This window comes from Orbicella faveolata, unplaced genomic scaffold, assembly GCF_042242905.1.
Source record: "Orbicella faveolata isolate gen_17 unplaced genomic scaffold, um_ofav_v1 contig_34, whole genome shotgun sequence".
In the NCBI taxonomy this organism is placed as follows: Eukaryota; Metazoa; Cnidaria; class Anthozoa; order Scleractinia; family Merulinidae; genus Orbicella; species Orbicella faveolata.
The window spans coordinates 22120001-22143690 of record NW_028301563.1 but is presented as its reverse complement, the minus strand read 5'-3'; the positions used below and the strand labels follow the sequence as shown (position 1 = coordinate 22143690).

The window sequence follows — 23690 nt, the reverse complement described above, 5'->3', positions numbered from 1 at the left end:
CTGTTTTGAAGTTTCTATCTCTTCTGCAACATTTTCCATGTATGTCTTGTCTGCCCTTGTGCTTTTTTTAACCCACTTATTGAGGATGTTAAAATATGTCTATATCTTCAGCTGTACCTTCAGTCTGACAGATCTGGTGGAAAGGATCTTTCTCTTTTTTTGTTTTCTGCATCTTCGATTTCCTTTCATGCATACATATCATATATCCACTGAGATCTGTTTTTCTTCTTTGTCCTTGGACCTAGTACTTTCGTTCCTCCCTTCTCAACAGTTTGTTTCTTCGATACACAGTTTCCTGATCTCTGTTTGATAAGGTTTTGATATCTTTGGGCCTTTAAGCTTACCTACAGAAAACTATATGGTAAATGCAAGTTTAATTGCATCAAGTACTGATTGCCAGATTCATGATCAGTTTAATTAATGTTGCCTTTGCTTCTTCTTGGAGAGACTTGATGATTGACCAGAGAGTTTTCTTGAAGTCCAGTGTTTGACATCATGATTGCAGTAGCTGTTGCTGTCATTGTCTCTGTAGCAGCTGAGCCACAGTAGGCACCACTGCCACTGCTAATTGTTAGCTATGTGTGTGCAGCTTGACCAATTTAGCATTATCTCATTAAAGTTTTGGGATATACTTCTCAGAACTACAAGATTTCCTTCATCAAAATACTTCCTATCGTAAATGTGAGCTGAACATGACTGAAAAAACAAGAAAAGTGCCTTATGCTTCGTGTTGTTCGCTTTCAGATGGCTTATTTGTCCTCACCAGGACAGTGCAGTGGCCACATGGCACCCCAGCAGGGGAGGCTTAATACAGTACAGAAAATGGAGAGGGCAATGGACCTTTTAAGGAAAAAAAATTTTCTTGGATCTTCCATATCTTAAGTTAGCTGTACACCTTGTTCTGCACAAATCTTCGTTTGTAAAATTAATGACAACTGCTAGGACTGCTGCATATAGATTATGAGGGTAACAATAATCATCCTTATGATGTACACCGTTGCCTGCATGTATGATGGAAGAGCAGATCAGAAGAGAACACATCTAATGAAGATTGTGCATCAAGTTCTCTCTATTTAGTTGATATCCAGGCAATGTACTTGTGTTAAAATAATTGTAATTATGGCATCCGGTAAAGTCATTTGATGTTATAATTATTACCTTTCACATGTAATGAACAATAAACATTTATAACTACTCAGTGTAGCTGCTGTTTTAAGTATTAACTGATCTAAAATAAAGAAAATAATGATGAAAGATAGAGACAGCAATGCCACCTTCACTGATTCCTTGGTTTGTTTATGAAACTTAACTGAAACATTTTCTGTCAATAAAACTTCAAAACGATTAGTGGCAAATGTAAAGTCACTTTCTTTTTCAACACATCTAAGAACTGGCTGAGAGATTCCTTTTTCTCATGCTTCATATCCCTGGGCAAACTAAGTTTTCCTCTTCTACCTTTTTGTTCTTCTGCAGAAAGGAAATCTTCTCAATCTTTAGCAGGAGATTAAAATCTTACTTTTCCTCTCTTTGCACTTTACTGTCTTTGCTCACTTTGTTTTGCTGCCTGTTTCATTCTCTTTCATGTCCCACGAGAAACATGGAAAGTACAATTTTATTTTGGGTTCCCCTTTGGGCTGTCTCCAATAGCCTCCGAATCTTAATAAACCTTCCATTTTTGAATACTCACTCGCTTGTCCACTCGTTCTACACTTTTTTTGCACTGCATGTACAGCCCTCAGTCAACCAGAATTGAGTAATATTTTCAAGTGTATTATTGATGCAGGAATAAGCTCAGTGCATACTGTGCGTGGCCAAATCATTGTTTCACTACCTCATGGATACTTTTGACTTTCAATTATTTTTGTTTTGTAGAACATCAGGTGTGACAGATTACTATGCTGTTGATGATTTTCATGCCCTTCATCAAGCCAGGCAATGTGTCAACAACCTGAACTTCAAGAAGACCTTACCAGTAAGTTCTCTTTACTCTACCATTACTACAAAGCGGGGGAGGTCAAGGGATTCAATGACTGTTTTTGTACTGTAATTCAGCTAAATTAATGGTCATTTTTGTGGCCATGTTACTAGGAGTGGGTGCAGCTGCTGTTGTGACATCTGCTCAGGAAGGTTGGATTATTTGCATACACTTGTTGTGTCCAAGTGCAATAGACATATAAGTATCTAGAAATACCTTAGCTTCCAGACACATTATTGGCTATTGGAACAAAATTCCAGCCACGTTAACATTGCAGCTGCCCAGAGTCAACATTTATACCTCTTTCGATTTTGATAAAAGTCATGCTGGATTCCTTTGAATTGCATGATCTGAAAATATACCATAGCATGCAGACCACTCAGGGAACAAGCCCTTCTTGCCAAAACTAGGTTGATTCACAATGCAAGTGAATATATGAAAGATCATATATTTGAACTGTGCAGAAAGATATGAAGACATGATTGATCATCGCAGTTATACACATAACTTAAGCAGTTGTGAAATTAAAGCCTGAAAAAATTCAGGCCCGAACGGGATTCCAACCCGTGACCTCTGCGATACCAGTGCAGTGCTCTACCAACTGAGTTATCAAGCCAACTGGGAGCTGATCATGAATATATGAAAGATCATATATTTGAACTGTGGAGAAAGATATGAAGACATGATTGATCATCGCAGTTATATACACAACTTAAGCAGTTGTGATCAGCTCCCAGTTGACTTTATAGGTCAGTTGGTAGAGCCACAGGCGGCCCAGACGTTGTATGCGATTAATACGTGACATTATGCTGTTGGCAATTGCGTTACAATTTTAGCTGTTTATAAGACAATGTATGAGAATGCCTCGAAAATTACTCTAAATGCTACGTGTAGAAAATAATTTGAATAAAATGGCTTACCTTATGTTTGCATTGCGTTATTTTGATGTCTCTGGGTTCCTGGAGGTGGTTTAGAGCCATGTAGGCGAGTTTTACTTTCTGGCAGTTTGCTTCCCCTAAAGAGAAACAAAAGGCGGGCGACCCACTGGCCCGACGGCCCGCACTCAAAGCTCCGTAAATTCCACAAAAATGGTCTAATCTCGTCAAAATTGCTTCATGGCAGCCGTCGATAACTCTTCTTCCCATTCGCTTTCTCCCAAGGTTTCAAAGTTTATCTTAACCACCCGAGAATGGCTGGTTTTCCAGCTCTTGCTTTCCATTTCGGCTCCATTTCGATCCGTAACCGATTATCTTGGCCACAGGATTTGAATTTCTAGCTTAACGACCTCGCCATCGTGACAAAGTTGCCTCCAGCCGTCGAGAGGCACGGGGCATTTTTTGATCATGCAAACTGCACCGTGCCGCAGTGTATAACTGAAATTAGCGCCTAAAAGCACTGTTAACTGCGGCAAGAGATGGCAACGAGTAACTGACAAATGCCTCATGCCTCTCGACGGTTGGAGGCGATTTTGTCATGATGGCAAGGTCGTTAAGCTAGAAATTCAAATCCTGTGGCCAAGATAATCGGTTACGGATCGAAAGGGAGCAGAAATGGAAAGCAAGAGCTGGAAAACCAGCGATTCTCGGGCAGTTAAGATAAACTTTGAAACCTTGGGAGAAAGCGAATGGGAGAAGAGTTATCGACGGTTGCCATGAGGCAATTTTGACGAGATTAGACAATTTTTGTGGAATTTACGGAGCTTTGAGTGCGGGCTGTCGGGCCAGTGGGTCGCCCGCCTTTCGTTTCTCTTTAGGGGAAGCAAACCACCAGAAAGTAAAACTCGCCTAAATGGCTCTAAACCACCTCCAGGAACCCAGAGATATCAAAGAACGCAATGCAAACATAAGGTAAGCCATTTATTCAAATTATTTTCTACACGTAGCATTTAGAGTAATTTTCAAAGCATTCTCATACATTGTCTTATAAACAACTAAAATTGTAACGCAATCGCTAACAGCATAATGTCACATATTAATCGTATACAACGTCTGGGCCGCCTGTGGTAGAGCTCAGCATTGATTCACAATGTTGGAAATTTGGATCAAAAATGGCCATTTCATCTCACAGCATTCCAATCAATGCTGAAATTGATGGTCAATGTTGAAAATCTGGTTTGTTGCCTACAGTATAATGTGCTTAAGTATTGCATATCAACTTCTTTGCAGATAATGCTACAGTATCAATAGATGTGACTTATTGAAGTCATGTGCAGCTCGCAAGAAATCCTTTGTTTTTAAATGTTATGAAACAGCTTTATTCTCTTCTTCCTGAAGGTCACAGTAGAAACTACTGAACACCCTTTGTATCCATCTGATGATCTTTATGGCATTGTAGGGGACAACTTAAAGAAGTCTTTTGATGTCAAAGAAGTAAGGAAATATATATGTCAGCATCACTTAGTTGCTGAGTAGATCAGTGAAAATCTCTTGTCAGAAACTGACAAATGTTTGGTGGCCATATTATTGTTAGAAATAATTAGCAGTTGTCCAGGGAACCTGATGATTATTGTTTTCATTTTGCTGAATAGAGAATGATGAAGACAATCACATCTTTTTCAGGTGATTGCAAGGATTGTTGATGGAAGTAAATTTGATGAGTTCAAAGCAATGTATGGAGATAGTTTAGTAACAGGTAAGACTGAAGATAAGGCCTTATATGTCCCTTGGTGCAATGAGGACAGATGATGATGATGATGAAGACTAAAATGCAGTGTTATGCAACAGAACATACAGTGCAAACAAGTTATGCAAATTTTGTTATCTGTTCCTGTAACAGCTCATCAGATCTTTGCTCAAAACCTAACTCCAAACAGCTTTTCATACCAAGTTGTTAATCATTGCACGATACCAAGGGCAAAATATTGCCAGTTTTCATGTGACAGTCAAATTCCAAAATTAAAAATTACCTTTCATTCTGAGGTTTTAGTTTCATCAGATAACAGACCCTATAGGAACTTGACATTTTACGGGTCAGTACAAAACGAAGACCCCTTGATCTAGACCCCCTACTGAACCCCCTTTTGGACCGCTTCTGGTTCCCATCTGGACCCTCTCTTGGACCCCCATCTGACCCCCTATTTTTTCTTCCAGAAAATATGAGCTTCTGATTCAAATAATTAAACTTAGAACATAACACAATGAAGTCTTGTATACTGTGATCGTCCGGGTGAATGTAGTTCTGAAAAGAACTGTTGTCGGTGACTGATGTTTCGACAACCTGAGCGGAAGTCATCTTCAGAGTCAAGTGAATAGTGTTTGTCAGTCGATGATGTTATAAGTCTAGTCCATTGAACGTGATTGGTCTGTATAGCCATGCTGATATTGGCTGAAAGACTTGTGTAAAGTTTATCATCAGTCATTAGTGGGTTTCGATCCATCTATTGTTAGTCAAATAGGTCGGTTTTTGGTCTGTGTATTGTTAAGTCGGTCTGTTAGAAGTCTGTTTGTCAGTTTCGTTTCTGTCATGGATAAGTCGTTTGTAAGGCGCCGGTAGTTGTTGACATCTGTTAAGAGGCGTTTGTTCTAGGTTACTGTACCAGCTTTCCAGAGTCAGTCGTTGAAAATAGTTTGTACTGTAGGTTAAGCACTGAGCAGAGTCCCAGTCAATGTTGTGGTTTGTCAGTTGATGATGTACAGCAATGTGATTGTTGGCATCACCATTTCTTGTGGCTCGTTTGTGATCTTTCAGTCTACAGTGAGTATATCTTACATTAAGGGCACTTCTGAGACCATCTCACGGATCCTACAGCCCTACAACATCCGTGTAGCCCACAAACCTACAACTACATTATGACACTTACTGACCAACGTGAAAGACAGAGACGAACCTAACGACAGACAGGGAGCAGTTTACAAGATCAAAATGCTCCGACTGCTAGGCTTCCTACATTGGTGAGACTGGCAGAAACCTTAACACGAGACTGACAGAACACAAACAAGCCACGAGAAATGGTGATGCCAACAATCACATTGCTGTACATCATCAACTGACAAACCACAACATTGACTGGGACTCTGCTCAGTGCTTAACCTACAGTGCAAACTATTTTCAACGACTGACTCTGGAAAGCTGGTACAGTAACCTAGAACAAACGCCTCTTAACAGATGTCAACAACTGCTGGCGCCTTACAAACGACTTATCCATGACAGAAACGAAACTGACAAACGGACTTCTAACAGACCGACTTAACAATACACAGACCAAAAACTGACCTATTTGACTAACAATAGACGGGTCGAAGCCCACTAATGACTGATGATAAACTTTACACAAGTCTTTCAGCCAATATCATCATGGCTATACTGACCAATCACATTCAACGGACCAGACTTATAACATCATCGACTGACAAACACTATTCACTTGACTCTGAAGATGACTTCCGCTCAGGTTGTCGAAACATCTGTCACCAACAACAGTTCTTTTCAGAACTACACTCACCTGGACGATCACACTATATGAACTACTGATACTCCTGGGTTCAAACCATTCACCGTGTTACAATGAAGTCTATTTAATCAGTGAGCAAAATATGAAGAAATTAATGAATTCACACAGCGTTGTGTCTAGCTTTTATAGAGAGCACCTCCACATGAACATCGATTCCTTTCACTAAGAACTGTGCATATTCTTTCAGTTATGACAAAAAGAAACACTCGCTCACGCGCATTCATTCACTCATCTGCCTTTCTTGCCATGTTAACAAACTCCCCCTTTCCTTTAACGTACAGCACAGCCCAAAAATAATGCACACGCAAGAACTTCTTTTTGCGTCAGCAAGCCGGCAACTTCTTGTGGCTTCTTGCGGGTCGCTTGCGCTTGGATCCTGCAAGACGCACAAACTTCCTTGCAGTTAGAAGTAAAAACCCCAAGAACTTCTTTGCGGTAGGATTTTCAAAACGCAAGAAGTTCTTTGCGGTAGGATTTCCAAACCGCAAGAACTTCTTTGTGTTAACATCTTAGCAGGCGAAGATCTGTATCAAGATGGTACAAAGGTGTAAGGATCAGTTGAATTTATATTTTTCCAGTGCTGGCACTTACTGTAAGAAGTATTAAATTAAAGCAACAAATCCTTAACTGACAATTTAAACTCTAATGCTCAGTTCAGACAAGAAACTTTTCATGAGCCGAACTTAATTTGAATTTGGACCAACCCAAATTATGAAACGTATGCCTTTTAATTGAGACAATAGCTACCGTTTGAACAACCAAAGAAATGTTTCAAATGGATGATGGCAGCCATTCGAACGGCCAAAGAAAAAGTAATGAGCAGATGCGATGAAAGTGATTGATGAAAGTGTTCTTTGATTTGCCTGAGCTGCTGTTTACATTTTCTGCAAAGTATTTATATCCATCAAAACGTAAATAAATTTAGCCGAAGAGGTCTCACCTGTACTGACGAACAAACTAACTAGACGTTTAATACCACATATGACTACTGTTACTTAAAAGGTCTTGGGAAGTTTCTTAAAGTGATCATGTGACTAATATTAAGCTGTACAGGTTAAGCCATAAAAAGGCTAAGCCCTGTTAAAATCAGTCGGTAGATTTTAGACAGTGGGAAGATTTTGGTCACATGCAAAGCAATGTGTGAAATCGAGAGTATCTCAAAATAACTTTACAGATTGAGACAGAGATAAGGCCATCCCCCTTTTTTGTTTATTGTTGAATGTGTTTTCTGATTTTGGGTCGGTAGGTCGGAAAAGGGGAAAAAAAAAGAAATAAAATTGGAAAAGGAGTCTGGATCTAGGAGGCCTGCTACCTCAGCATAATATCCGTGAAGCCTGGAAACAACAAGGTGTGGTTACAAAGTCAACATGGCAGCAATGGTGGATGGAAAACTTGACGTCGTTGTTAAAATCAAACGAGAACTGGGAAAAAACTAAAAATCTGCAGGGCAAAAACTTGATTATGTTTCAGATTAAAGTGACAATTGTTTGAAATTATGTTTCATTACCTTCATTGCCTTCTGCATAACTTTCTCTTTTTTGAAAACACGAAAATCTGGGTCAGTCGGACGACGCTAAACAGAGAAAAAAAAGGTGATGGCCTAAGGCCTTTGGCTTTGGGTTTATATAATTATTTTCATCAGTTTTAAACTAGTAGCAGTACATTTTTATTGCTTGGTTCTGAATTAGATGCTGGGTTCGCTTTGTTTTGTTTTTCGGCGACATGGAGGAAATTTGACTGTTTGTAATTATTATTACAATCTGTCCTGGAGTCCCTGGAGTCCCGTGTTCTTGCGGCGCGAGAACTTCTTGCGCCACTTCTTGCACGTGCATTATTTTTGGGCTGTACTGTACTCTTGTGTTCTTTGTAGAGGTCGATTAAAATTTCTTCCTTCTAAGGTGAATGAGCACTTCTTGTTCAAGCCATGGTTCAGGTGTGAAGATTCCTTGCAAACTTGACTGATGTGTAGCCGACACATATTGGGAAAAAAACAGAAATCCGCTATAGTAATACAACTGTTTCGAACTGTTATTACCACTCACCATGTTCAGTAGAAGATTATGCACTTGTTTGTGCCATGGTGAACAACATCTCACACAGACCATGATGACTGTGACACGTTTCACAAAAAAGTCAATGCATGACAGTGATAAGAGACCACTAACGTGGGATAGACCACGCCAAAAAAATCTATTGTTATTCAATTAATCTCCATGGCAACTGTTAACCCAGTTTAAGTTCAATGAGCTGCCGAAAAATTAATAGTGGCCGCATCACGATTTTTCGGTGACCCCATGAATTGTAATTGATAAATTAGAAATAACCCAGTTATTCCGCTGCGTGAATTCAGTAATGTTATTTCTTCACATTTTGCTCACTGATTAAATAGACTTCATCATGTTATACTAGGCCAGGCAAGGTGTTACTGAGTTTACTTTAGGCTGAAGGCCTGAGGAGCTACTCAGAATTGAATTTTACTACAATTGTACAAGAAAGCAGCTTCAATGAATGATTAACCTCTTAAATATTACCAGGAAAGGAACAGGTCTGTGGATGTTACAACTATTGTAATAACGTGAACATCTGGTATAGCATCTTATTCCCTTTACTGTACATTTGTTGTAGATGAACTTAGAATTACACGTCGCACATATAGTGCATAGTTAATGAAGTGATTTATAAGACTCTTTCAGGCCGACAAGATTAGATAAAATGCAGCATATTTCTCTGTATACAAAAGAAATGACTGTAGTAAAGTATAAATGAGTGTAAGGATAGTGTTTCATAATCCCCAGCAAATCTGTCATTGTTCCCTTAAAAGTTAATGGTTTTTCCAATTGTTCTTTGATTCTCTGTGCTGCCTTCTGAGCAGCAAGTTGTACATGATGACGATGCCTATCACTTACAGCTTCTTTGTCTGTGTTCTTATATGGCATATTGTTGCTATCATCTGACACCTCCAATGGATAAAATTTATTGATACAGACCTGACTAATCTGTCTTTCCCTGTGTGTAAATTACTAACAACACCTAGTTTCCACTGGCTGCATGGTGCACTATCGTGTATAAGAACAACATCTGCCATAGCAAGTGTTTTCTTGTTTGACATTGTCATTCAGTTTGAGTGATGTTCACTCAGACTTGTTGGATATTCTGTTTACCATCGTGCCCAGAAGGCTCGTATTACTGCTTTGTGATACGTTGCTCTTTTGTCAGTTCTTTTCTTGAAATCTCAGAAAGGATAAAGTTACGATCTGTGTTTTCTCCCCAACCCTTGTGTCGGTCAATGTTAGAAGGCATTGTCCACATAAGAAATGTGATGAGGTTAGAGGAGAGCCATCATTGATATCCATGTAAGGATAGTCAGGGATCGGCTGTTTAAGACAGCCTCTACTTCAGTGAGTATTGTGATTAGTTCAATCATATTCAGACAGGCTTTCCTTGTAGTTTTCTTTAAGCATCATTTCAACAGTCCTATCAGCCTTTCGTAGAATCCTCCCCACCATGGAGCTCTTTCTGTTATGAATTTCCAGATGATGCTATGGTTGGCAAGGAACTGGTGTGATGTATTTGTTTCAAGGAGTTTAGTTTTCATTGTTTGAAGTTCTTGAGCCCCAGCTTTAAAGGTCTTTGAGTTGTCTGAAATGAGGCTTTCTGGGACTCCACAATGACTAATAAATTTTCTGAATGCTCTGAGGAAAGCCTGAGTGCTCCGATCTTCCACTTATTCAAGATGCAAGGCTCTTACTGCGGTACAGGTGAATAGATAAATATAAATTTTAGACGAAGTTTGATTTTCTTGGTTGCGGACATATAGAGGACCTACATAATCAATTCCTGTAAATTGATAGGCCTGTGATTGCTGAACTCTTGGTTTCGGTGAAGGTGGTATAGGTACGGAATGAAAGGGTGGTCCTTCTGTTTTTTTTTCTGCATTTGGAGATGATTCTTTTAACAAGTTGTTGACCTTGAAGAATCTAATATGTTTGTCTCTGGTATGAGTCAATGTTTCACATACTCCACCATGCATGACAACTTTATGCATGGATTGGATGATGAGTTTCATGAGTAACTACCTTTGGGTATTTTTTGTTTTTGTTTTTGTTTTTTTACACTCTATTTCAAATAACACAGGATTATGTTACAATAATTCAGCCTATTACCAGTATATCATACTACATTAAACTACATTTACATTACACTACCTTACACTACATTAAACCGTGTTATACTGTGTTACAGTTTTACTTTGTATTGTTTTCTATTCCTTTTCCTTTGACACTACATTATAGGATTAAACCCAAAAAAAAGGAAATTACACATAGGCATATGCACTCCAAAAAAAAAATACGTCTACTCAAATTGAGTTGTTGTTAACGGAACTAGTCATAAACTTTTTATGCCATAACTTACTTGTAACTTATCTGGACTTATTTGAGACTTAATTTCTCTATTGACTGAAAATCCTTCAATACAATATTTTGATAATGCAATATTTGACAGAACACAGTCCTAATGCGGAATGGAGTGAGATTTTTTGGGGCAAGGTATGCATAGATGGATGGATGCATGGATGCATGGATGGATCAATCAATCGATGGATCTTAGGACACAAAATTGGCCTCCCTGCAGAATGCAGGAGGGGCGAAAATAGATGACTGATGATTTATATGAGTAGCATGAGGCAATGTAGATTGATAGGCCTGCCAAATTGCAAAATTTTGACAATGTCGCAATCTAGGTAATATTTGGCTAGGTAACGTCTCAAAACTGGAAGGTTAAGCTATTCAGTCATTTTTAACCCGGAATTGGCATCTGCATGTGTTTAGGGCATGCAACATAGGGTGCTCAGAAGACTTGCCAACCTGCCGTAAATGATGCAAAGCGTAGTTACAAGCTGAAGAGTCACAGGAGCAAGAACCCTTATAATTCCATGCTTGGCAGCTCTTAACAGTGGGTTCTGATGGAGGAGTGGTGGAGAATGAGGAATATGACAGAGTAGTTGGCCATGGCTTTGCCCCTAAGTATTTTGAGCACAGCGAGCATGTGGGAGGTTAACTCTGCATTGTAGGTGCAAATCATCACCAAATAACCTGCTACAAAGGCTGATAAATCCAATGAAATAAGCTTTGGGTTTGCTGACGTACCTGGTATAAAGTCCTAAGGCCAGTCGATGGTTCTTTTCTTTACTTGATTATCCTTTCCTGGTGAAGATGCGGCCACAGATGAAATTAGGGGTAGTGCCAGTACAATCGCTTTTCATACATGTAAACGGTGGACTTCTAATATTCCAAGGCCAACTTCTCCTTTTGTTGCTGGACCAGCGCCAGCTCACGGTCAAGACAGCCTTGCTTTGTGAATGATGGTGACAAATGCTCTCTAGAGGCAAACAGCCTGACTTCAGGGTTGTCAGCTGCAAGGGCCAGATCACAGAGTGGAGGGAGATGCTCGAATAAATTCAGCTGCAGTGAGGATGGAAAGGCTTAATCCTGATACAAGACTAAAAGCTAAAAGACTTCTGGATAAGGGGTGTGTTCTCTCTAATAATTTCCAATCATCACCTGCAGTGATCCTTATACAATGATTCAAGCCGTGAGATGAGAAATGGACAGGAGAATTCAAACAATGTTTTTTGCTCTATTATTTATTCCATATTGTAAATAAATATGGATAAGGCTAAATGATATGAACAAATAGTTGATGAAAAGAACAAGACATTACACAGGACTGGGAGTTCTGCACTCACTGACATCGAAAGAGAAGGACAAAAAGAAAAGAAATCAAAGAGCGCTTAGAGCCTACTTCTGAATGCAAAGGCTTTTGCCAGATTCAATTCTGGCTGTGTACATGTAAGTCATTTAAAATTGTAGAAGTGAAACGAAATGTATTTCTTGCCTTTTGCGTGAGCAGACTTTAATTGTCCGCACTTTACTATGGAAATGCTTGCTATACGGGTTAATGTCTAGGTTGCATTATGATTTTCAAGTGGGCACCCACTCTGATGGGCACCTCACTCCAGTCAAGGAAGAACTCTTGGGGACAAAGCAGTTATTGTATCACAGCTTACTACCAGTATGGAATTCTTGATTTTTCAATTGTCTTAATCAATTTGCCATCAATTAAACACTGCTAAAATCGAAAAATGGATTTTTATCTTAATTGCTTTTAAAGTATTAATATTTAACCAAAGCTGTAACAAGAAGCTGTAGCAAACCATGATGTTAACTATTAACATTTTTGTTAAAAAGAAAATTGTAAAACTTCTTTTTAACCCTAAAAAAGATTCCATATTTAAAAACGTGACATTCCCCACGCTGTATGCGTTACACTTTAAACCAAAAACAGATTACATATTAAAAAATGTGATATGTTCATTATTGAGTCTCAAAAGGATGTGTGCAAACATGCGAAATAGATTGGCATTGTTCAGACAATCTGTTTCTTAAACTCAGAGAAATAATCAAATGAAAGTTTTACATTTTCCATTTTCTGTTTCATTAAAGCTTTTTTAATATCCAGTTGTATTTTGTTTTGTGGTTACCACGCTTTGCCTTTTTTACTGAATTTTTGTCTCTAAGTATAGCTGCTGTCAGCTGATTTAATTTCACAATCCACAACGTGCAACCAAAGGCACTGCTGTCACCAACGTACAAAAGGTACAAAAATGGCACACAAAAACAGGAAATAACCTTGCCTACGTGCAAAGGTCTGAAAACATTCACTAATCTTGCCAACATGCAAAGGTGCACATTAAAAAACTGTTTGGACTAACAACTAATAAACTACAAACTGCAAATTTGCAAAAACGAAAATCAAAACATGTGATTCCCAAGGGGAAAATGTCATGTGATGTGATTTTACTTAAACCGGATATGTATAAACCGGAAACGAAGTGGCCACACCGGCCCCTAAATGGGAATGTTAAACAACAGTCACATTTACACGCAAAGTACAGGGGCTACCGACTATAGCCGAAATATGTAAGGTTTCATAATGTCCCGAGCAACTGTTTGGAAAGTTTTCAATTGTTCAAAGTCATGATCACATGGTTCAGTCTGACTCTACAAGTCATGCTAACACATTCAAACTAATTGATTCATGTCATCCACTTAGTCCATTTCCAGCAAGCACAACCCTGTCACCAGATGCGTAAGTACAGTGGTGCTTGCCCTGTTTACATGTTCTCCTTTATGCTGTCGTTTGGCACACGTCGCCACAGTGCAACTGGTCTTCACTCTTACTGTGTGCGCTAATCCATCTCGACTAGGAATAACCTCTACAATTCATCCAAGTGGCCACTTGCCTCTAGGGAAGGACTCATCTGCCAATAACACTAAATCACTGACCTCCAAGTTTCTTCTTGGAGTGTTCCATTTCTTCCTTTCTAACAATGTTGACAGGTACTCTCTCATCCATCTGTGCCAAAACAAATTAGCCAAATACTGTACTTGCCTCCAAGCACATCTACAGCTGAGGTCATCTTTGCAAAGCACAGGAAATTGTCTGCTGCCAAGTTTTCTCAAGCTCAAAGACATTTTGTTCTTTCCACAACCAGTAGTGAGAATAAAGGAAAAGACCAGGGACCTCTCAGTATAACCATTCAAGATTTGTCACAGCAAGAGAAGGTAGCTAGAGCTGAAGCTCTGTGGGCTATGAAAACTGCTGCAAGCGACTATTCATTTGCATCATCAGATGGTATACCACAGTTGTTCCAAAAGATGTTCCCAGGAGATGTGTCTAATAACTTTACAATGAGCAGAACAAAAGTGTCTTACATGATATCAGATGGATTAGGCCCATACTTAAGACAAAAACTGTGCCAAGATATTTCACAATCAGGTTTTGGATACACCATTCAATATGATGAAACAGGGAATGCCCAAGGCCGCAAGCAGTGTGACATACTAGTGCGCTATTGGTCAGAAGAAAAAAACGAGGTCAGTGTTAGGTTCTTGCAGACACTATTCTTTGGGCATGCCAAAGGACATGATGTTGCAACAAAAATTGTGGAGATCCTTCAGGAAACAGGCTGCCAGTTGCCTCTCTCAGGCTTAATAAGTTTGTCATCAGATGGACCAAATGTCAACATGACAATTTGGAGTACAGTTGATAAGGCACTGTTAGATGAAGGACTCCCTGGTCTTTTGCCATTTATCCCTTGCAACATTCATGTTGTGCACAATGCTTTCCATGCAGGTGTTAATGTTTACGGAGATGCCTCTGAGGAACTGGCAATAGATCTTTTCTATTGGTTAAAGAGCTCACCCTCTCAAATAGAAGATTACATCCATGTATTAAGTGATCTTGGACCTGATGAAGAGTTATTTATCCGGCATGTACAATGTAGGTGGCTCACACTTATTCCTGCATTAGACAGAATTGTCAAGAAATGGGAAGCGATCAAGAAATACTTCTTGGAAGAATTGCCCAAGCAACAGAAGCCTTCAAAGACCTTGGAGAAGAATGACCGGTACAATCGTATATGTAGAAAACTACGGGACAAGTCCTTCCCAGTGCAGTTGGCTTTTCTTGTGTCTGTGGAGCCAATCTTGAAGAAGTTTCTATGCTTCTTCCAGAGTGAAGGGCCACTGATTCACCTACTGCATCATACAATGTGTGAACTACTGAAGTCCCTAATGGGTCGCTTTCTCGAGACCCAAGTCCTGGCAGACAAAGAGGGGAAGCACCTGCTGGCAATAGACTATTCCAAGTCAGATAACCAACTTTCCATGTCACAGATGGAAGGAGGAGAGAAAACTCAATCAGCTCTGTCCAAGCTGTCTGATGACCAACAGAAGAAAGCTCTTCTAGGAATGAAACAGTTCTATGTGGACACCACAAAGTATCTGATTGGCCATCTACCATTAGACAACAAGCTTTTGAGAGATGTCTCGTTCCTGCATCCAGTTCTTAGGAATAGCAAGCATGGAGCACAAGCTATATGTAGACTGGCAGTTATGATGCCAACACTATCAGAAGAAGTTGCTCTGGTTACAGATGAGTGGAAAGTGTACCAGTCTGGGCAAGTCGATGAGGAGAGCGCCACAAGAAGAGTTGACCATTACTGGGCAGATGTGTTCCAGGAGAAATCTCTGCAGGGAGAGTGCAAGTATTCCGTTCTTCAGAAGCTTGTGAAAGGCCTTCTCTGTTTAGCTCATGGCAATGCGGATGTAGAACGAAGTCTTTCTGCAAACAAGAAGACAGTTACTCCTGACAGAACTTCTCTTGGTGAGTTGACAATAAATGGCTTATGTACTGTCAAAGATCATGTCAAGGTGTCTGGAGAGCCACAAAATGTTAAGATCACAAAAGGGTTGCTTGAAGCATCGAGAGATGCACACAAGGCACATGCAAAAAGGCTTGCTGACGAGAGGGAAGAGCTGGCAAAAAACGGAGAATGGAAGAATCAAAGAAAGAGATGCAGAGGGAAATTGAGAAACAGAAAGAAAAAGAAGTAGAGAAGTTGGAAAAAGGAAGACTAAATTTGTCTGACAGAGAGAAAGAATTGATGAAGGCTGTAAAACAGAAAGACAGTGAGCTACACATTGCTAAAACACTCTATGAAGAAGCAAATGAACGACTTTCATGGGCAATTAAGGACAAAAACGTCAACGAGGCTGCAATAGCTCAAGGGCTACTTGAAGTTGCGAAGCAAAAGTTGGAACATGCAGTGGAGCAAACCAAAGAGTGATCAAACAAGGGAGTTGAGCTTGACAAAAACAAAAAGAGACTCCTTGAAGACTACTCCAAGCATCCATCTACCAAAAAGAGAAAAGACTAAATGTGGAGGACATTTGTATGATGTACATTAATTTTAAAGAGTAGTAATGTTGTACCCATGAATACTTCGAGAGCATGGTGGTAATGCATGAGTTCAGTAGCATTGTTGAAATTATAAGAAATGATTGATGTGATCAAGATTGTTGCTTGGATGAATTTAAGACTGAATGTGTTAAGAATATAAAGTTTGAGGTTATTTCCAACAGCGTGCTTTCTGGTGTTGGAACAGAGGAGCCTACTGCATTCTGAATAACACTATCCTTTAGTGTATCAGCTGTTTAATATTCTGTTTTGTTGAGTGTAGAAAATGCAGACAGATAAGGCAATAAAAAGGATCTTTTTGCTTTATATGTGTTGAAAATACTTTTTAAAAATCCCTATATTCCCCCTATATTTTTTAAAATTCCCCTATATTATCCCTGTATTCTTGTAAAAAAACCCTATATTAAGCCCTATATTTTTGAAGGAGGCAACATGAAGCCCTGCCCATTGTGTATCACTGTTAAGGAATTAGACTCGACTGGTGGAATCTCTTTGATTTGTTGTTGATGCACTTCAACATGGAAGTTGAGTCAGTCCAGTAATAAATATGGGCCAATTCTTCTTGAATAATCTTGGAGAGCCTTACAGAGATAACACTTGCTGTCAGTTCCAATCTTGGAATTGAAATTTCACGCCTGGGAGCTAATCTTGCTTTCCCCATGACAAATGTACGGTGAACTTGGTTGGTCACATCTTTCAAATGGAGGTAAACAATGGCTGCATATCCTTGACAAGAAGCATCTGAGAATAGGTGCAATTGTACTTCTTTAACTTCACCAAATCTCTTAGGCTTGAAACAGTGGTCTACTTGCTTTTCTTGCAACTTTGGGAGATCGTTTAGCCAGTGCTTCTCATTGCTCTTTGTCAGCTTCCTGTAATGGGTCATCCCAGCCCAATCTCTTTCTACTGATCATGAGTATAAGCAACAGCAACTTAGCCTTCAGGACATATGGTGCGATGAGTCCCAAAGGATCAAAGATGGAATAAGCACCTGACACAATCCCTCTTCATGTCATGGGTCTCTGGTTCACTAGCTGCAATATCTTCTCCAAGACCTCCCACACAAATTTGTCTTCTTCTGTATTCCACTTGGGGCCAAGAGCACTCTCTGTAGGAAGTCATTTGAGCTCTAAATTACCGGTAACCACAGATTTGGCTCTTTCAGACTCTGGGATCATAGCAGCACTCCTCTGTCATTACCTTACCACTTCAACGAGCAGAACCACCTTTCTGTAAGAACCTGTGCAGTCAACTTGCTAAAATGGCTGCTTTCTCTGTAGAACTTGTTGATTTCATCAAGTCATCTACATACATGTTGCGCTTCACTGTCTCTACTACTTCTGCATCAAACTCCTCCTGATGCAACTGGGCTGTCTTCCTTAGAGAGAAATAAGTAACACTAGGTGAAGATGTAACACCAAATACCGGTAGATGTTTCATAATGCGATACTCTTCCATTTCCATTGTCAGGTCCTCATTCGGCCACCATAAAAATCTTAAAGTGTCACAATCTTTTGGGTCCACCAGGACCTGGTGAAACATTCCGTCTATGTCAGCAACCATTCCAACAGCTTCTTGTCTAAATCGACTAAAGACACCCACTTGCTGATTTGTCTGATCCAGGACCTGCATCGGAAACAGGTCATTTCGCCCCAGGTCGTTTCGCCCCAGCTTAAAGTCATTTTGCCCCAACTTTAAAGTCGTTTCGTTTAGTAATTTGAAATGTATTTACAAATTACTAGGGGAATAAAATGAGTTGGGGCCAAATGACTTTGAGTTGGGGCGAAACGACTGTAACTCCCTGCAGCAGCTGCTGATTTAGCTATGTGCAAACTCTGCTGCACAATCATAAACCACCCTCACCTTATCAGGCTTCAAAGGATGCATTACTGGATTGTGAGGGAGGTACCACACTGGTTTATCTCTTGTATTCAACGCTTCTTCATGAACCCTTTCCGCATGTCCCTTTTTAGTGTAGTCGTTCGTTGTTGTCTGATACTTCTCCAACAATTCATCATCCTTTATGAGACATCTCTTCAATAACAGGGCTCTTCGCTCTGCCATGCCTTGTTGTTGGGTAAGTACGATAAGTTTTGTCGCCAGGGCAAGGCAACTTCAAAGTGTCCATCGACTTGCTGCAGAGTCCCTTCCATAATTTCTAGGGCTCTCTTATCTTCAACTGATGCACAAACTTTGGTCTCTACTTCTGAGTTTTAAAAGTCTGTTTTCCGTAGTCTTTCTAACTGCCGGCATAATTCTTCATCTCGAATTTCCCATTCAGTTTTGCTGTCCAATAACATAGTGGTGTCCTTCTGATTTGTCAATTTATCAGTGGATTCTTCTGTAGGACCTCAGCCACTAACATCATCATCATCTGATTGCTCATTAAATCTTGAACCTTTAATAATCAGACTAGTACACACATTTTCTTCTTCCAAGTCAGGAACATTGTTGTGAGCAATACAGTTCTCTGTGGTATGTGTGAAATTTGCTGAACAATTTGGGCCATCCTTTTGGCCACCAACAGGACCTATTGCAGTCCATCCTAAACTATATCTGACGGCGACTGGTTCATCTTCCTCTCCTGCCTTGTACTCTAGCAGAAGGAACAAATTTGGCTTTTCCTTGAGACCAACCACCAACATAACTTCTCCAATGTCTAATTCCTGCAATTCAATATTGCACAAATGACTCCACTTCTTGAGGTCTCCCTTCTTGGGGATACAGTCACTTGAGATTGGCATTTGTTTCACTGTTCTCACATTTTACAGTTCCACTGACATGGTTTCATCCATCGATATCACCACAATGTCCAGCAATTGACTCTCTACAGTAGTTGATCCTGAGTGCCGTAATTTAAGTTATCCCAGCAGTTAAATAAATAAACACAGCTTGTTGGTGTTGTTTTTCTTACCAACGATCCATTTCTTTTGGGAACAACTCTGCTTTACATCGACATTGATAGTCATTGAAATTTACACCTTCCTTTCCCTTGACAGCATTAACTCAAATGCACTCAACACCCTGTGATTACTTCTAGTAATAATATAAGAAAAATCTGCATTCCAAGCATCCCTAAAGGGTAACAGGAAACAATCAAGTGACAGATGTTTGCACCCATACCGGTACTTCTGAATGCCAATAAATTTGGCATTCAGAAAAAAAGAAGTAGGGACCAAGTAGGAACCCGTCGAACAGGGCTTTACTTTGTTGATCTGACAAGATGCAGTGCTGTCCTTGTGGTAGAGTGATTCTATGCTGAGCACAGTATTTTATTTTAAGATCTCTAAAAATATAACAAAGAAAGAAAAAATACAATTATGAAGGTCGCACCTGGAATTGAGACCCCAGAACCTACATGTATGATTGTAAATAACTGAAGATTGAAGAAGTTGTCACAGAGTAAATACAAGTGAGGAAAATAACCGATATTAGCAGGGAAAATAAAGAACAACAAATCAAAAAGAAAATGAGAACCAGCGATACCAGGAATTTATGACTTGCTTTGGTGATAAGAAGTAGTACTTTGTTTGTCATAACATCTCAGACAAGGATCACCAATAACTTCATGGATGTTTTCAACAGTATCGCATCTCCTCAGTCCATTCTCTTACCATTGAGAGAAAAAAGCTGCTGAGGAGAAGCTGAACACTTTCCCACTGCCAAAGACACTAAGTGTAGTCTGAAAACAGCATTTAATGTTTCTTGAACTGAGCTAGGGGTAATTCTAAACTATACGCATCCACAGTAGCACTCTTTGCAGTAAAAAGGAACAAGTGACATTACCCAAAGAACAACAGATATCCCCGGTCAAAATGAGTGTGATATCACAAGACACATAAAAAGCATGTTGTGTGACGAGAATGGAGTGTATCATGCTAGCAATGCTAGAGCGCATGCGTAATACGTGTTTTGTTCTACCACAAGGAAAAGCACCCGATGTTAGCGTGTGATCCCATGTGAAATGTGTCTTCCACTTAGTATATAGTAAACACTAATGATAACTAGTATGGGAATAGTGAGAGAATAGTACCACAAGGAAAGTAAGAAGTTTTCCGAAACAAATTTATTATAGCTTTGTGATGTTATCAAAAACGTAACTCAGACAAACATGTTTTACATAGAGTGAACAGTTACCTACCTTACCCTGCCCAATTCCCTTGCTGCAATGCTAAACTAATTAATTGAAATCAACTAAATAAATGATTCACACATTCATTGAAGTTCCAAAAAGAAGAAAGCAAGCAAAACTTTCATGGCTTTTAAACATGCATACATGTAACTTCAAGAAGTATTTATTTCACACTTAATGATACTACCATCACTGTTTGGCATGAAATTACATAGACTACATTAGGTGAAAAGGATTACATCATAAGAAGTTCCACTAAAATTGTACAACACTGAATCAAGAATATCTCTAGAAATATTGGAGCAGTGTTCTTCAAACTTGGCACAAGAAATGTACATCACAAAAGAAACAAAATGACACCCATTGTGCCATTGTCATGACAACAGTTTTGCCGCTGGTCCTATTTCAATTAAGACTGGAATTCTCATTTTTGCCTTAAACAAGGATCATCTGCTCCCAACAATCTAGAGAGGAGAGTGAAGACAATATGGGCACCATGTGTGTCCCGAACAGGACCCTCTGTCCAATTTTAAAGGGTTGCAAATAGGGATATTTGTCTTTGACAGAAAGAGAATGGAGCCAAGAGTGGGAGTGGAGCCACAACGGGTGCCATTTTGTTCCTCTGTACATTTCTGATGACAAGTTTGAAGAACATTGCTCCAATATTTCTAGAGATATTCTTGATTCAGTGTTGTACAATTTTAGTGGAACTTCTTATGACGTAATCCTTTTCACATAATGTAGTCTATGTAATTTCATGCCAAACAGTGATGGTAGTATCATTAAGTGTGAAGCTTTTACTGTGAGCATGCCCAAATAGATTGAAATTTATTGACTCTCATTGTCAAGAAGCTAGATTTCTCTTGAGATGTAAAGATTAGCTTATCGTGCCAAAATATCTATGCTTTTGTTGCTGACATGGCCAGTTTTTTTCTATAGGTTTTGCTCGAATTCATGGCTATCCAGTTGGAATCATTGGCAACAATGGAGTGCTCTTTTCTGAATCTGCGCTTAAGGGAACACACTTTATACAGCTCTGCTGTCAACGTAAAATTCCACTACTATTTCTGCAAAATATCACAGGTAAGTATACAAACCAAAAGAGGTTTGACTGTGTATGTGCTTTCAAATGTTGTAAATGGCAATTATTCCCGGGTTTATTGATTATTTCATGATGTCAATTGTTTGCTATTGCTAGACTTTATTTCAAAATCAAGGTGACAAAACATTATGCAAGACAACTGTCACGGGTTGGGGTGGTTCATCCTCACTCTCTGTTATTTTGCCAGGTTCTGTTTTTCTGACTTATGCATTATGCATGCATAAGCCTGATAAGCTATCGAAATTTTGTCAGTTTGAGGACGTGATGTCATGTGACAGAGCTTTGGAAGCATGAATAGTGTGACGGGTAGACTAGGTACTAGTAATTTCAAGCAATTGTTTTTGAGCAAAGGCGGCCAATGCTACATTTGTAGAGCGTAATCGTTGCCAGTTCTTGCTACATTGCGTTGTCATTGTACTTCTTTGCTCAGCTTTTTGTCGGGATTTGGTTGCAGTTTTCAAGGTAAGTTATTTTCCTTTTTTTCAATCGTTCTGTTGTGCTGTTTTGTCATTAGTTTTTTTCCTTTCAACGGATATTAACTGCACTGTAAACAAGCTTATGAGATGCCTTGTTTATTCTTTGGTATTTCATTCAGGTGTTGCTGAGCGAGTTGTTTTGCTCATGCAAACTCAGCTTTCAAACTATCAGCCTTGTGGTTACTCACATGGAAATGTATCTGTCACGTCATTAAGAAATTGGGCTGTGCATTCCTGTGTAAGCTTGTTTCTTTCAATACTCTTTTCTTGGCTGTCCTTTCAAGTAAGTCGTAATGTTCTTTAGGTCTCAGGGAGGTGTGTACAGTACCGCAAATGATCCGCAGACCAGAAATGATCCTCAACTTGGACTGCAAATGATCCCCAACCGCAAATGATCCCCGACATGGAAGGCAAATGATCCCACTGGAAAACGAGGAATGGTATGGAGTTTGTTCCTCGGGTCGAGATTTCAATTTTTAACCTAAACAGAAACAAGTCATGACTGACCATATTCTCGATGTAGATATAATTTTCATGATAAATATTTCTTCTGATAGATTAGCGTAAAAGCTCTGAGGAATGCCTTGTAATCAGAGGACCCTGGGAATGAGGTTGCCTTGTTATCGGCTTTGCTTATACCACAACATTTCATAACAATTTAATCAACGCAAAAATTGCAAACGGATAAATAACATCAGATAATTAGTGTTTAATTTTCTCGCCTGCCTGGGTGCTAGAGACTTTCTAGTACCGTTTCCGGTTTTGGTGAATCACATGAAATCAAAATCCTCTGATACCCAGGATACTCTTGTGACTGATTTTGAAAGTCCGGGGGAAGAAATTCTGAAGGATATCAGGTTGTAGTATAGTGGAGTAACCTATGTATCAGTTTAAGGTTGTTCATGATGCAAGACATCTTTGGTCTGGAAATCCTACACGAAAACTGCTTATGGCTGCCATTCTATTTTTAGTCTGTAATGATATCCTGTCTCTCAGTTTTTCTGCATATGTCTCCCACGGGTAATGAAGGTAAGTCTTAGATTGCTTAACTATGTAAGTTGACCAATTAGTGATCCTGTCAAGATTTAGGACACATTTACATCATCAGCATGGAATTTCTGGCTGTAAATTGAAGATGCGAAAGCCAAACCGGCTTGGAGTGTTGAGATGCAGACTTTCTAGCTCACAGAATATCATTTATATGACTAAAAGGTCATTAATATGTCACAATCGCTCTCACTGGTGACGTGGTATTAACACAAATGTATAAAAGTTGTTTATGTCTTCGTTATGGTAGCATTAAGCTATGTGTAGATCAAGCCAAGAGAGATGGTGTCACTGTTTACGAGCTTTTGTTTTTTCCGTGATTTTTCAGAAGAATTGTCAAGAGAAAATGAGACTGAATTATTTATCATGAGAATTATTTATTTTTGTCAATATCTTTTCTTTACATTTATTCTAAGTTATTTGTTTGGATGATGAAGAAAAAACAACATGGAACCAAACTCCATGCCATTCCTCATTTTTTGGTTGGATCATTTGCAGTTTGGGATCATTTGCGGTCCAATTTGGGGATCATTTCTGGTCTGGTTATCATTTGCAGTCGGAGATCATTTGCGGTGCTGTACAGGTGTGTGCATCTACTGATGCATATATCAAACAGCAAATTAAATTGTTATTCTGTTGTCAATAGTCTTCTTGTCTTCGATGCTGTTTTGGTGAATTAATAGAAA

At 39.3% G+C, this 23690-nt stretch overlaps 2 protein-coding genes across 6 annotated transcripts in view; both read left to right on the top strand.

Moving 5' to 3' along the window:
- Positions 1-23690, top strand: part of LOC110042290 (methylcrotonoyl-CoA carboxylase beta chain, mitochondrial-like) — a 168892-nt gene that overhangs the window by 101321 nt on the left and 43881 nt on the right. For 3 of the 5 annotated variants that reach the window (XM_020747653.2, XM_089299028.1, XM_089299027.1), the window contains 4 exons: positions 1873-1972; positions 4249-4344; positions 4534-4606; positions 21319-21462. In XM_020747653.2, the coding sequence (XP_020603312.1) occupies positions 1873-1972; positions 4249-4344; positions 4534-4606; positions 21319-21462 (413 nt within the window). Of the gene's footprint in view, positions 1-1872; positions 1973-4248; positions 4345-4533; positions 4607-21318; positions 21463-21911 lie in introns of all 5 variants that reach the window. The other 2 variants (XM_089299030.1, XM_089299029.1) reach the window with 2 other exon arrangements.
- On the top strand, positions 13832-20423 carry LOC110053757 (uncharacterized). The gene has a single exon (XM_020760035.2). It carries the CDS (start codon positions 14078-14080, stop codon positions 15881-15883), a length of 1806 nt encoding a protein of 601 aa, XP_020615694.2. The 5' UTR covers positions 13832-14077; the 3' UTR covers positions 15884-20423.